General features: G+C 45.2%; 1 protein-coding gene across 1 annotated transcript in view; it reads right to left on the bottom strand.

Annotated features, from left to right (window-relative positions):
- Positions 1 to 15,305, bottom strand: part of pappa2 (pappalysin 2) — a 31,044-nt gene extending 15,739 nt beyond the window's left edge. The window contains exons 1-9 of the mRNA XM_047028498.1: positions 13,151 to 15,305; positions 10,911 to 11,371; positions 10,196 to 10,800; positions 7,223 to 7,371; positions 4,923 to 5,216; positions 4,531 to 4,723; positions 4,090 to 4,220; positions 1,981 to 2,163; positions 1,465 to 1,768 (exon numbers count right to left, since the gene is read on the bottom strand). Coding sequence (XP_046884454.1) covers positions 1,465 to 1,768; positions 1,981 to 2,163; positions 4,090 to 4,220; positions 4,531 to 4,723; positions 4,923 to 5,216; positions 7,223 to 7,371; positions 10,196 to 10,800; positions 10,911 to 11,371; positions 13,151 to 14,114 — 3,284 coding nt within the window. The 5' untranslated portion in view covers positions 14,115 to 15,305. The remainder of the gene's footprint in view (positions 1 to 1,464; positions 1,769 to 1,980; positions 2,164 to 4,089; positions 4,221 to 4,530; positions 4,724 to 4,922; positions 5,217 to 7,222; positions 7,372 to 10,195; positions 10,801 to 10,910; positions 11,372 to 13,150) is intronic.
- Positions 15,306 to 15,549: the final 244 nt, after the last annotated feature.

Genomic DNA, 15,549 nt, shown 5'->3' with positions numbered 1-15,549 from the left:
AAAGAACATCTTTGGCGTGCCGGCACGACTTGATTACTTGAGCCTCCGGCTGGCAGCGAACAAAACCTAGAAAAGTGCACATCATCCTCTCCCTCAGACAGGTCTTCTTTCCACCCCTCTACAAATTGCCCCTTATTAATTATGGATCACTCTGGAGAGCGCTCGTCTTCATCGCATTCCACTGGAGGAGGTTTAGCTATGTTTTGTGTCAGGAGAGACTACAGCCAAACTAAGCTTTTGTCATCTTAATGGACAAAGGTGCGCATTACGACATGTTCTTTTCCAAGACGTTTTAAAAGCTGTTTGGAACATTAAACCTGACCATGTAAAAAGAGACACCACTCGCACACACAGTTCGACCATCCTGCCTTTTTACCACGTATTAATCTGTTTTTTCCCTTTTCTGCACAGAGAGGAATTAAGGTAAGGTCCAGATCAGGATCATGTTGTTGGACACCTCTTGGTGGCAGTAGAACACAGTCTCGATGTTGTGGTATTTTCGCATTTCCCTACATTGACTACCCCCCCATCCCCTTTTCCCCTTCTCTCTCTCTCTCTCTCTCTCTCTCTCTCTCTCTCTCTCTCTCTCTCTCCCTCCCTCCCTCCCTCCCTCCCTCGCTCTCTTTCTCTCTCTCTCTCTCTCTACCTCTCTCTTTCTCTCTCTCTCTCTCTCTCCCTCTCTCCCTCTCCCTCTCCATCTCTCTCTCTCCGTCTCCCTCTCTCCCTCTCTCCGTCTGACAGGCCTCTCACTTATCATGTACTAACCATAATGAGGATTCAAACCTTCGGCAAGAGGAAATGGCTGAGGAACCACTCCAAACAGCAATGGGTGTTTACGGTTTCTGTTGCTCACATTTGGTTTATCTTCCAGAGACTCTTCCCCAAACTCAACCCCAACCCTAACCCTCTTCCCTCCATACTTCTTCCCTCCCTTCTCCTCTGTGCAAACGACTTGCCAGCAATCGTCAGCGCATAGCTAAAACTCCCTTCAGTTTGTATATATTTTTTCACTAATGGCATGTGTTGCATCTACATAAAAATGGTTTGACCTACCCTGGAAACACTTCTGAAACTGTTTTGGCAGAGTGATACCCTTGATGTCAATTTGGATCAATATCTAAGCTAGGAACCATACTGAATACATTTGGTTCTTGGTAACGACAAACCCCAGGCTAAAACACTTGAGAATGACAAGATGACAGATATCTCTGAATCTGGGGCTGTATCTCTAAAGCGGTAACTGTGATGTTTTGATCTTTGTACCTGACATAAATTAAATTCTGCTCCTGACTGTGCAGCTTGTTCCTAGCCACAGTGGGCTAAGCAGCTTCCACGTAATAAATCTGTGTCTGCACTTCAGAGGCCAAGTGGAACCTGTAGAATGTTCCAAGGCCTGAGGTCACAGTGTTTCCCAGTGTTCTCAAACATAATGTTTTGATACATGCCTGTCAGTCTCTAGCTCACCTGTCAGTAAAGGTTTGCTCGGTCTGTCGGGCCGGCTCCTTGTGGAATTGTGGCTTCCGTTGGACCCTGTAGCTCAGAGGCTGGCAGCCAGAGCAGAGGGGGTTCCTGGGGCCCGAGGAGAGCATGATGGCATCGATCTCCATCTTCTCATCGAAAGTGAACAGTCTGACGGCGACCACCCTCTTGTGTGTGCTGAGGCGTAGCGTGAGGGGCATGTCACAGAAGACGTGCTGGGGACCCAGTTCCAGAGACTCGGCTGTGTCCGTGATCAGCTCGATGTTGGCAATGGCCTGCTGGTGATAATCTGTAGTAAACACGGCAGGAGATGTAATGGATAAGTACAGAGACTCCCTCACACCAAACAATAGTATTTGCAATCTACTAAAGTCACACACAAAATCATAAAATTACTGATCCGGAGTCTGTTATATCTGCGGTAATCAATGCCGAATGGCATCCCAAGCGCTCTGCGTGTCCCCAGTGGGGAGGTCTGAGAAGCCATGAGGGGGGTCGTACCGGTGGAGATGTAGGTGACCCAGAGGGTGAGGCTGTGAGGGGTGACAGGCCGGAGGAAGCGCAGGGTGAGGACACAGCCCTTTACGGCAGGGCAGGGGGACGTCACGTTCCCCTCATAGAAGCTGAGCTCAGGGCTCCACGCCTGCAGGCTGGGCTCGCAAGGTTGCTCTACATCTGGAGGGCCTTGACACACACACACACACAGAGACATACATGGAACATGGAAGAACACATGCTGCAGATAAATGCTTATCATCTGGGAGAGGTATGAGTGAACAGGAGAGAGAGTCCTCGGGAGAGAGAAAGAAAAGGGAGTATCCACTTTCCATTCGAAAGTGGCTCTGCAAGGTTTGGCAGAAAAAACACACACAGACACAACAAACAAAACAAACAAACAAATGAGGAACTAACGCCAATGGCCTAATGTGGGCTAGGCTTAGCTATAAGTCTGCCTGCTGTCCTTCTAGTGTTTGTGCCCAGTGTGGGCTCTCCCATGTGTGGATTTTGCAAGGTAAACAAGAGTGCACCGAGTCAAGCCATTAAACTGGGACGAACAAAGAGAAGCCTCCACTGCGACTCCGCGGCCAGACCAGAATAATGGCTGTATCAGATGGTGCCCAACGGCTCCCTCAGGACTGGCCCCAATACCGCCCAGATCTTTGTGGATCATCCTTCCTGCTTTCAGGAACTTAACCATGTCACGACTACTCGCCTCCCTTTCTCTCTCATCCTCTCCAACTCTCCCTTCCCTCCTCAGTGTACGGGGAGCAGGGTTTGGGAATGCGTACTTGGGTTTCGGTCGCTGCAGGAGAACAGGGGGAAGATACGTTTCTATGTACAATTTATTGTACAAAGAAATTAAGTGCCTTCTTTCTGCCTTCCATTTAGTTTTATTCTCTTTCTGTGTGCTTAATAAAAAATGTTTAGGGACATATTAATATTTTTATTTGCATGATGTGGAGGTTATGATACCTTAATTTAAACAACCTTCAAAATGCTAAATTTCAACTACTTTTCTAGTAGTTTCCAGTGAGATTGTCTCTCAGCTATGTCTTGTTTTCCTGTTATAAGGAGGAGTTATCTGTGACCACCTGGTCCACACATGGACCAGGTAACAAGATTCCCATATCCATCCCCCCTTTCATAAATTACAGCACAATGCAAAACAGCCAACAGACTGGTCGTCTCCCTACAACTGTAGATTCCTGTCTGCGGCCTAATACTGTAATAGTCTTTATCATCATTATAGTACTTCAGCAATAGCGCGTAATCCCTTCTTCTCTCTCCGACTCTGTTTTCAAAGTCAAAATTCTACACAGGATTTCCACATTTTTGGGTAGAACTTCCACACCATTTTTTTGTTGTTGTTGTATTTGTGTCATGTCTGAAATAACAGAATCTTGATTGAAATAATAAGTAACATCTGTTAGGTGAAGCTTAAAGTTTCAAAGCACTACAGGATACGCATAGTTTTTATGACAGTTCGATGTTGGCCAGCTCTCAACATTACCCAGAGTTGACACACTGCCAAGCACCCTGTTTTCGCCTGGGCCAAAACAAGAGATTTCTTTAGCCTGGCAATTATCATTTAATGATTTTCAATTTTTTCTTCCAGGAGATTTTATCCTTGCACGCACCTTACTCACAGAGAAAAGGGAATCCTCTACATGGACAAGAAAATGTCAATATATTCTGTGTTTGGAAAGATTGGAAAGCAAATCTACCACTCAGTACAAAGCAGAACCTTATGAAAAAACGTTAAAGCCACTCTACATTTGGAATACAAATGGCATGCCACCTCAACTTGGATAAATGACTCATCCCCAGGAAAGACCATGTGCATGGAAGGTGACCAGGATGGAAGTAAACACAAAAAATTGAAAGACTACTGCACCTTTTTCTTTCATTTAAAGAAAATTGAAAAGGACAATTTTGAGTGAGATAGAAGGGTAAAATTTGCAGTGGCCTCTAAAATGTTACCCTTCTGTTCCTCACTCAAAATTGTCCTTCTCAGCTTTTTTAAAAATGAAAGAAAAAGGTACAGTCCTCTCTCAACTTTTACCAGAGCTGAATAACAACAGACGGAATACACCCAATCTCTATGCTCACCGATGGCCTCATCGGGGGTCCAGTAACCAGAGATGTCACAAACACGGGGGGAGGTGGCCTCAGAAGCATACTGGTGGAACACTCCGTCACCTTCACAGTCACGGCAGGTTCCTCCCTCCATCTGGGGAGAGCTGTCAAAACACGTAGACATCAGGGGACTCTCAGCTACACAAACGTACTTAACATTTTACATTTTATTAATTTAGCAAAAGCTTTTATCCAATGCGGTTTACAAATTGTAAATTTAGAAAGTGCCACAGAAGATCAAGGATCAGAAGTGCATGGTTCTAACAGTATTTTGATAGTCAGAGTCAAGGAACAGTTTTCAGGAACTTCAACCTTAAACAACCTTTCATGATTCCATTATTATTTCATTATTGATAGACTTGACATGCAGCACGTATCTTGATAACTAAAGGGTGAAAACAAACAGGTTCCTACCTTGGGTGCAACGGCCCCCTAAGAGGTGGGAGCCAATTAATTGAGACTGAATCTGAGCTTTGTCCAATCACCATGGGAGGGAGAGGAATGGGGGTTGGCCTGCGTTCTTTGAGCCAATTCTGATAGACCAGGTCTATGTAGCAATGCATTCGGGCAACTTGGTTTGGAGTAAAATGGTTGGTACAGTTATCATCTAAGGAGATAGAGAAAGAAGAGAACCTTGAAAAATCGAATGAACTTAGAATGACAAAGCAATGTTTTGTGAGACTCTGATGAGACTCTGATGTCTGATGAGACTCTGATGTCAGGACACTCATCGAGTCATGCCCTGGGCACCAAACTGGGAACCTTCCCCAGAAAACTCTGTTCTCCCTATGTTAGCGCTAGCTCACCTGTGTAGCTCATATAGTTCTTGTAGGGCGTGTCCCGGTAGAAAGTTACTCCACAAGTGTCATTGACGATCCCCGGGTCATGGCATGACTTTGACTTTGGCGTGGGTGCCGTATCCTCACACAGGTCTCCTGTCTCCATGGAGGGCGTGGTCTCCTGGCAGGGGTCATCGCACGACTCGCGCTCACTCACCCCCTTGAAGACATGGTACAGTCCAAAGATATGTCCCATCTCATGGATCATGGTGTTGTTGTGGCCCACGGTGCCAAAGTAGGCTGGGTTCAGCACCATCCCGCCTGTGGTGAGGAATGAGGTGAGGTGAGGTGAGAGAGAGGATGGAGGGGAATGTTAAGACATGGACTTTCATAATGGCATGACAGACAGTGTTAAAAGCGCTAAAGTTAACACTCATGTAGGGAAGTGTGAAGTAAAGTAAAACACGATCCAACTGGAACTTCAGTCATGACCCTTTAGCTGTAGAAACTACGGCGGCTTTAATCCACCTTTGCTAGCTGACCAGAGTCTTCAGGCAATGAATGTCTTAGTTGGACATGCATTCCACCTGCAGTAGCTTGTTGGCGTTTGGTTTTATAATACGGTCATGTAATAAACAGCCATAACAATGTGACATGTGCAGGATAACCACTTAAACCTACAGCAGTCAGTAAAAATCTAACATGGAAGACACAGGTGTTATACCATGACTTCCAAAACCATAGTTTCCCTCAAATAATTTTCATTATAGTTTAAGTCTGCTTCAAATGTAAAGAGTTTCGATAGATTAATTCTAATTATGAATTACAGTCATTTACTAATGAAGAACATAGTTTAATTTGTGAAGACATCTGTGGGCTACTTAGAGACTGTCTCCTTATAATAGCCCACTTACATAATAGCCTATTAACAATGACAAATGGACTATAGGACCCTGAATAAACAGTAAGGTTCCTAGTCATTTCCTTTTTACCATCAATGCAAAGTCGCTGAGTACTTCCTGTCAGGGTTAGACCACCAAAAGACCAACTCACTTATTTGTACTGTATACATTATGCATAATTTGTCCTGAAACTAAGCATGACATGTCGATAGTGTATTCAAGTGCAGCTAAACTGCAGAACATCTTAAGAATTTTGTCCAAAAACCACCCTGCTGCAAAATAAGGAAATGTCAAATTAGCACCACCTCTGAAATAACACCAGACCTCAAGGGTGTGTCTCTAACAATCTCACCACTTGGTTTTACAATATCCATGAACCTGTAGAAAATTAATGATGCAAGGATACCTTCCTCCAGCACAGACTTCATTCTGGGAGTGGAAACACAGAGAAAACGACGTGAAAAAGCAACCTCACACACACAACACTACAAGGCTCCAGCTCATCCAAGCAGGTCTCCTCAGCGATGCAGACGGGCCTTGTTGATGTAGCCCAGACTGAGGAGGAAGAAAGGGACATCTGTGCTGGAATGCACGCTATCCCTGGGGTCCATAATGAATGGGCCAGGAGGTAAAGGCGGAACCAGGGGGAACACACACAAGAAAACCTGATTGAACCGAGAATAATACTTTAAAGTCTTTCTCTCTCTCCAGCCAAGCACTTTCCCAGTGATTTAAAGCCACCCAGTGGATAGGAGCAGAACCCACAAAAGAATAGAGAATAATTTACATTTTGGTTCACCGCAAACACAGCACACACTCTTCCTTATTGGATGTACAATTTTGTTAGCTGTGCAAGGCTTACATGTTACTGGTCCAAGTAAATTAGGAAAGACCATTGCGCATCAGGTAAGGTTTGGATTTATGAAAGAGCTGGATGTTCGGAAAAGGAAAACTTTTTTTAATGAGTTCTTGAACACAGTGCGAACAATAAAAATCAACTGGCAAGAGTCTGTGGATGGCAACAAAGGCATTAGGCTGTCTTGTTTGTGTTTGGTTGTTGTTGGGTTGTCTTTACCGTGAAAGGCCTAATGATTAGAAGGCAATCTGCCGGGAAATCTATGCGTGCTGCAAGTGTTTTCTTTTATATCCAAGATTAAGCCTCATTAATCTTGTTACAGCTAATACTGAAAACAAAGAGGGGAGGGCCAGGGAGGAGGTGGAGGAGGGGGGAGGGGTGGAAAGCGTATGAGGATAAAGAAAGAGAGACGCGAAGAGAGGATATAGAACAGGAGGATGGAACGGGACAGTACCGGACAGGACAGTGCGATACAACAATAAACAAGATTCCACTTTGGCATAGCGGCTACAGCTATTAGGCTTAAGCTTTATCCAGATAATAACACAAGATAAGTGGTGTTCTCTCACCCTGGTGACTGAGGGCCTCCTTCGCCCAGGGCCAGGTAGCAGCTCCTGCCAGTTCCTCACGAGCAGAGTTGTTGGCAAAGAACACATTGAGCGTGTCAGAGCTGCCCAGATGCAGCACCTCCTTCAGCTCCTTCACACTCATGTAGGCCCTGGCAACAGGAGACATGCATTAGACGCCACTCTCTGTGAGAGATGCTCTGGGGACAAAGAAAGACTCTATAGAAAGATAACATCTCACTGGAATCAGCAGAAGAAACTGATGGAATGGGTTCTACACTTTTCCTCGATGTTATGTTAGTATTTTAGTATTTCATGTTTAGTCATGGAAAAAATATAAGAGTTTTTAAAGTGAAACTATACGTTTATTTATGTGGGCCACCAACGGTTAAGGAGATTATATTTCCTGATTTAAATTTAGAAAAGGAATTGGAGAAAGACAGCACTCGTTTGAGAGTACATTTTCCCAAACATCCAAAATGTAGTGAATGGAAGGTACAGTTTTGAATTAGTTGGAAAGCATGAAATCACTGCTTCCCTCTCGCTCTGCTACCAACTGTGTGTAAATTGACATCAAACTTCTTTGATGTGTAAAGGTAACCCTGTTTTTGTGCTAGGTATGTCACATGGTATTTTCCTCTTCTGCTTATGTAGCTGGAAAGCTTGTGCACCTATCATTGGCCCGTACCTTTGAAATGCTCTGCGTCTCATTGCCCTTTTGTAACCTGCCAAAAGGTCTAGCCCATTAGTAGAACCACCTACTGTTTCTTGGATACATTCCATCCTAGAATTGACCAAGTCTACTTGACTGGCTTACTCAGCTTCTGTTGGATAAACAAATGTCGTGCCAATCTGTCAGAGTACTCCAATCCAGCATGAGGTCAAATGAGTTCCATAATACATATTCATAAAAATATGGAGTCCCAACAATTGATTTAACTTCACATTCAAATCAGAGACGTTTGTGAGGAATTGTGTATTTTGAAGTGGTAGTGCTGCTTTCTTATAGTGTGTGTGTACTGCCTTGTGAGTACTGGTTTAGTGAATCAGACCAGAGTCAAAACACAATTTGAAATCATTTCTAGTGTAAAATGCTTTATGGGGTATGTTTGCCACACTGGATCTAGTGAGGGCTTGCCATTTGACAGAGGTCTGCAGTGAATATAACCGTGGATTATAAAAGTAAGACAACTTGATTCTTCTGACAGGAGTATCCTGACAACAGACTAAACCTAATCTTCAACTACCTCCCCAATGAGCAATCACACTTTTTAAACTGAACTCTGTATCACAGGGAGTCAGATGGCTGAGCGGTGAGGGAGTCTGGCTAGTAATCAGAAGGTTGCCGGATCGATTCCCCGCCGTGCCACATGATGTTGTGTCCTTGGGCAAGGCACTTCACCCTACTTGCCTCGGGGGGAATGTCCCTGTACTTACTGTAAGTCGCTCTGGGTAAGAGCGTCTGCTAAATGACTAAATGTCCCTGTACTTACTGTAAGTCGCTCTGGATAAGAGCGTGTGCTAAATGAGTAAATGGTAAATGTATATCCTCAATCTCTAGCTTCGCAGGCAGAAATCGAGTGGTTGTCTGTGAACCACCCAGTCTGTGAATAGTATCTAGTAAACCAATTCAAGGTACTTCTGAGTCCAGGATTCACATCATGGCAGAAAAATCTCTCAGCAAGTACGGTTAAAATGACCTCCTATTTTAATTTCCCCCTCTCTCTTTCTTGTGGTGCCAGAATTTCTCAGACCATTTTTCACGTCTGTCTCTGCGGCTTCTTTAACAACAAATGTGTGTAGTGACAGCAACTGTCTAGGGAGGCCGCTCCTCAGCCCAGCTGCAGGAGTACCTGCACAATAACTCAAGACGGAGGAACACCAAAATCCCAGACCCGCAAAAATCAAAATTGTACGCTTCACAAATGCCATCAAAATGTCATCCCCCCATGAATTCTCCCTGCGACTCTGGGCTTGCAGTCTAGCGGTTGCGATGTTCCAAGCAGCTGGGGTCAGATCCTTCTAGAAGACCTCCACTGCAGATACTCCAGTGAGGACCATTTTTACAACACTTTCATGTCTCTGTGGATCATTCCTACAGTTGTAGCAGTTGTAGTGAATAGTGAGGGTCAAATGTGGGAAAAGCTTTGACCTGAACCCCAGAGGACAGATTACATCATGTCTTGCTATAAGTCAGTAGTTAAGAGTGCATCTACTCTTCTGCTTTATCCACATTTACCTTTATATCCATCTAGGGGCCTGGCTTTTTAGCACTTTTTAAAGTCTGAATACCAGGCCTCCCTCTGCTACAACAACACACAGACTGCAGTTCAAATGTATCATTAGTGCCCAATTAGTCTCCCCAGGCCTTCCCGTCACTTATTCACTATGAGCAAATCATGAACTTGAAAGAGAAAACAGTATATGAGGAATAGAGAGAGAGAGTGACAGACAGAGAGAGGAGAGAGAGAGAGAGAGAGAGAGAGAGAGAGAGAGAGAGAGAGAGAGAGAGAGAGAGAGAGAGAGAGAGAAAGAAAGAAACAGTTGGTATAATTCAAGTTGATAAAATTTGCAGCACCAAACTCTAAATAGTGCATGATGAGAGCTCCAAACATTTGGTAAACGTTCTGCTGCCACTGATTTGCATCACATCTGCTAAATGGATTAAACAACAAACGTTTCTGTTTGATGTGTAGCAGGTGAAGGATTGCTACCTACATGTGAACTATTAGGCAAGACAGACATTGTGGCAAGATTTCATGCATTTTGTTTGAAACCCAAATAAGCCGGCCAGTCAAAATGAATCGAAGAAAAGAGACTTCTGGTTTTGTTGTTTAGCCACATTAAGTGTGTACTTTGGCTTCTCCCTTGATTCTCTCCTCACTTTTTTTTTTTTCACGTCCTCAAGAAGGCCCATACATTCCTAATCAGGACCCATAAAAGACTTCATTCCATCCATTCATCCATAAAACCTACCTATCAGGTGACTCGCCGTCGAAGCAGGTTTTCAGGACATCTGTAACCTCCGGGTCACAGCAGTCGCCCTCATCGTAGTGGTCCCGGTTGTTGTTGCACTCCATGTTACAGACCCCGTCCTGCTTCTTCCATTCGTAGCAGGGGCCCAGACCCAGACGCTGGCAGTCCCCTCCGTCGTGGCCCGTCAGCGGATGGTCGCACTCGGGGTCACAGTGGCCATTCCCAATCTTGGAGATTCGGCAGTTGCTCAGGACGAAACGCTGGCGCAAGGAGGAGTTGCGAACGGCGTGGGTGCTGAGTTCCAGGGTGATGTTGTAGGGCCGGAAGGCCTCGACCAGCGCCCGGTGCTGCTGGTGGATCTGGGTCTCAGAGACAGTAGGGTTACTGCCATCATCATTGCAGATGTTGACCACCCTGTAGCGGATGTGTTTCTCTGTGCGCAGCTGCCAATGGGAGTTGTAGCTGAGAATGATGTCTGTGTTGTCGCAGGTGGTCAGTCCACAGGGTGGGGGGAGGAAGGGAGAAACGTGCTCGCGTTGTGGTACCGGGGGGGCCGCAATGGATGGGTAGCCGCTAGCCTTGTAAGGTATCCACTGGTGCTCCACCTGGTCGAGATAAATCAACATCAGTCCAAGTGCATTTCACAGAGAGAAACATAATACGCTACACACAGAAACATGAAGAACACAAAAATGAAAACATAAAAACATTGTACCTCAGAGAAATCGCCCCATAGAGCCAGGAGCGGCTCCGTCTTATCACCCAGGAAAGGCTTTTTCAAGAGGGCCTCGTGACTGCGAGGGTGACCCCACAACACCATGCTCCCCACGTGACCCCGGAAGTTCTGTCCAAGCTCAGAGTGGTCTCCCCCTAAAAGTAGTGTCCGGCAGGCCCTCATGAAGGGGCTGTAGAGATCACCGGACTGCAAGCTGCTTTCTCCAACCTTGGCACCATCTATGTACAGGCCCATCTTGTGCCCATCGTAAGTCGCCACCAGATGTGTCCAGGTGTTGGGCTCGTAACGCCTGTGTCCATAGACAGTGGTGGACTTGGGAGCCCGATCAGTGCGGAGCGTGAAGAAGAACCTGGCGTCTTTTTGATCCATGGGCTCAAAGGTCCGAATACCTACCGCCCATCCTTTCTCACTCAACGAGTGGGAGCAGTTGTCAAAAACCCCTGCCAAACAGTAGATGGAAAAACAACCTCATTGTTAGTTTTCAACCAGAGTAAAACGACACATTAAAAAGAGCATTCTCTTCGATATGTAAACGCAAACCACCAAAAAGAGAGCAAGAGAGGGATAGGGAGAGAGAGAGAGAGAGAGAGAGAGAGAGAGAGAGAGAGAGAGAGAGAGAGAGAGAGAGAGAGAGAGAGAGAGAGAGAGAGAGAGAGAGAGAGAGAGAGAGAGAGAGAGAGAGAGAGAGAGAGGGAGAGACAGGGGTAAAAAAGAGAGAGTTTGAAGGAGGCCCTGATTCCCAGCTGTTTTTCAGGATAAATACTCTTGCATCTGGGCTCCAGATGTTGCATACTGACTGGGACAATGAGGGGTCAGGGAACCCCTTCACCCTCCCTCCACACTACGGTACACACACACACCACAGTACACACACAAACACACACACACATGTTTAGGGGGAAATCGGGGGGAAAAATTATAGAAAAAGAAAATGGATGACTGTAGCTAAATATCTTAGAGGAGGTAGACCAATTTCATGGGTACGCATTTCATTCTCTGAAAACAGTTTTCAGGAGACAGTATGTTTGCCAAGTATTCATAATAACTACATCCAAAACGTCAATGGGAAACTCTATTAAAGAGTAAGACAATCGACCTAGTCTTAGACTTACCTAAAACCAATAAAAATACAAAAGGAAGAAATACCAGAAAAAAACAGAGGCAGCACATAAATGTTTATAAACAACAAATGAGATAATTATATGAACCTAGAACTAACCATATCAAACTGTCACATCAAGGTTGGTCACGATAAAGTCCTACACTCGGAGCACGCAAAGTAGTGACAGGCGAAGGGAGGAGGGATACGAGGAGGACCAGTGTAGTGCCTCAACCATGTTCCCCCAAACACAGCCCTGGGTCTCCCGCACACAGGAACCTTAGCATTACAACAGTAATGTTGACCACTATGACTCAAACACAATACTTGTCAGTTTGAAACTGCGTATGGTCAGTCAAAAAATCAAAACATCAAAAGCATCGATCAAAACAGCAATCATTTCAGTTAATTTTTTTCCTGCTTTTTTGGTCTGTGACCAGAGTTGAATACTGCAAGTATTTGTTGATAGGTTGCCCAGTGACAATACACTCTAGATAATCAATGCAGGTCTGAAATAAAGGGAGGCAAACCACAAATATCTACACGTCTCTAGAATATAGTAGAAAACTCATACAAACTAGAAACATTACTAGGGGGGAGAAAACTCAAAATAACATGTCATAAAGTCTGTAACAAATAAAAGATACAGTGTCAAATTGGATTTTCACTGAAATACCTGAACTAGCAATCATGATGCAACCAGCAATCTTGAAACTCTTATGAATGCGTCTGAAAGGAATGATAGGAAGGATCCAGACCGCTTCAGCGGTCCTATGACAGTTAGGCCAAACATGAATGAGTGATCCTTCTCATGGAATACATGATGTTTGTAGGATAGTAGAGACAGCTGGAGACCACTTGTCTCTTAGAACATTTGCACCTCATAACGGCTTATTTCCTCATTGCTTTCATCTGCCCTACTGTATATTTCTGGCTTCAACACTGCTGCAATATTTTTTTATACACTGTGAATAAAATAAACCGTGAAACAGAACAAGTTACAGATGAGTATGGGGAGAAGGGTGCAGAAAAGGAGAAACCAAGAGAGATAGTGTGTGTGTGTCGTTTTGAGGGGGTGGCGGAAGGGGGTAGGGTTGTCACTGTGACTACAACTACTCACCTGCCATGATGGCTGGGTTAGCTTGTCCTCCTTCAGGCTTAACCCACAGCTCTAGTGTGAACTCAGCCCTGGGCAGCTCCACGTTGGCAGCTGGGTTAACCCTCAGCTGCTTCCTCTGCCCACTGAAGTATAGGGCAGACATCCGGTTAGAGGGCACACGTGGCCCCTCAGATCCCCAGGGCGATGCACTGCTGGTGGGGCTGGAGGCTTCCGGGCCTCCGTCCTGCTCCCCGGAGTAGTCTTCCCTCTCAGCCGAGTAGTCGCCGTGCTGCTGCGGGAGCCCCTGGGGGTTGGAGGTGACCCGGCTGTCAGGGTACGCTTCCCATCCGTCCTCGCCGTCATGGTAGGACGTCGTGGGACTGCGGTGGAGGGAGATGTCAGGGAGACCATCGGTCAGGAGTGACTGGGTTTCAGGTAGATGGGGGTGACCCCGCTGTTGTAGCCGTCCAGCCTCTGGTTTGTCGGAGTTTGTGTCTGAGTCCAGAGTTTCAGATTGAATGAGAACTGTTTCGCTGGGGGCAGGTTGATGTAGACTGACTTGTGCATGTGTGTGAAGTCCCTTAGGTCTGGTTTGCACCTCTTCTGAAATATCCCCACCTAAGCTCTTGCCATCCAAACTCCAAGCAGAGCCTTTATAGGATTTAGGGTCCGTGTTTTCGTTAGGTCGGCAGCCACTCGCACCACAAACGGACTCCTCGGCACCAGCGAAGTGGTGGAGGTCCCTCCGCCACAGTGTGTGTGTCCTAGGATAGGCCACAAGAGGGTATCGTTGCGCAGATAACCAGCGAGATTGCCTTGGGTGTCTAACGCTGGACCTGCACTGTTCACCTAAGTGAGCCAACTCTCTGTCGGCTTTTTGGGCTATTGTGCGTTTGTACCTTCGGATATGATCTGATTGCGCAGAGTCCAGCAGCCATGTGTTGGCAAGTATAAAGACAACAGCCAGTAGTCTGATAAGCAACATTTTGTATATTAAAGGTTCAGGAGGAAATTAATGAGTTCAGTCCCTAAACCCTGTATCTGAAGATATCAAATTGGTAGCACTTCCAATACCAACATTTGAATAAATTGAAACACGTTTGAAAAGACGTAGAGAAACTGTCAACTGTCTTCAGATGCGAGCAGCAGAACACCTGTCAGTGCACTCAGAATGGAGAAATAATTACAGTCACTTAGCATCGAAGTCTTCGGGATATTGCATATTGAGGTTATTCCTGGTATATTTGGTATAGGCAGTGTTTTTGTCTAAGTATTTGCTCCAAAGAAGGGCACCTATGTTTATTCACGCGACCCTCTTAGCGCGCATCACCTTAGCTCCTCATAAAAACCAGTCTTCACAGTTTACGCCAATTTGGGTAAATGACGGCCATACTAACCAGCCACCATCTTCCTCCTGTGAGAATATAGGCTAAAGGGTCAATCTGATTTTAGTTTAGAAAGGTTTGAGTAGAATCTTTATCTGTCCCCTAGAAGGTGCATTTGTTACACAAGACACATGAATACAAATATGTTTATCCTTTTTATCTTGTTTAAAGATGTCAAGATGGTTTCAATAAATTAATTTATGCCGCGCAAATGGGAGGTTGTATTAGTTATATTATGTGCGTTATTGCTCCTGGTGCGCGCTCTTGTTCACCTATAGTTCAACTAAGGCTGAACATTTAAAAACTTTGTGTGAAAAGTTATTACCAATTATAAAGCTTTCTGCACTGAAGTTCCTTATTGGGGGACTCCGATGACCACAGACCAGGTGCAACTATAAGAAGTCAAGCCCATGCAGTCATTAGAGAAGTCGACACAACGGCGGGAAATTCATTTTATTTTGATTTCGCTATCCATAAAGTTTTCTATTGTCTAGTCCTATGGTTTAGGCTACCAGACAATATTTACAAATTAGTTTTTGTGTTTGCGTCCAAGAAGGTATCGAGGATGAGTACAAATCAGTCCAAAGCAAAGTGCACGCTGGTGCTAGAGTAAAGTCCCAAAGAAAATAGTTTCATAAATTCACCTTGAAATGTGCGTTAAGTCCTCTTGTGTCCACATGCATTTCATTTCAAGTAATGGATATATATTTTTGCGCCATTCAGTCCACCAGTTTCGCCCTGCTCCATCCAGCCAATCCAGGAGATCAAACCAACGCGCTGAAACGTTTTATCTGTTACCCGGAGCTTGACATCACAGACCCTGCCCCTACACTCTATTAGAGAGGAAACCTCTCCAGCATGCACCGTTGACGCACTGTGTCGAGTTGTTTACTGTCCGTCCCCCTCCACTGCTATTATCTGGCACTTTGTTGAATGGTACTATGTTGTTGGGTTCCTCTCTTTTAACATTGGCACACCATTCAACAACTAAGACTCACAACACATCAGTGTCACACATTAAATAAAAAGGGGGGT

Source organism: Hypomesus transpacificus, chromosome 10 (genome assembly GCF_021917145.1).
Source record: "Hypomesus transpacificus isolate Combined female chromosome 10, fHypTra1, whole genome shotgun sequence".
NCBI classification, from domain to species: Eukaryota; Metazoa; Chordata; class Actinopteri; order Osmeriformes; family Osmeridae; genus Hypomesus; species Hypomesus transpacificus.
Note: the sequence above shows the minus strand (reverse complement) of the source record. Positions and strands in the feature narration are given on the sequence as shown.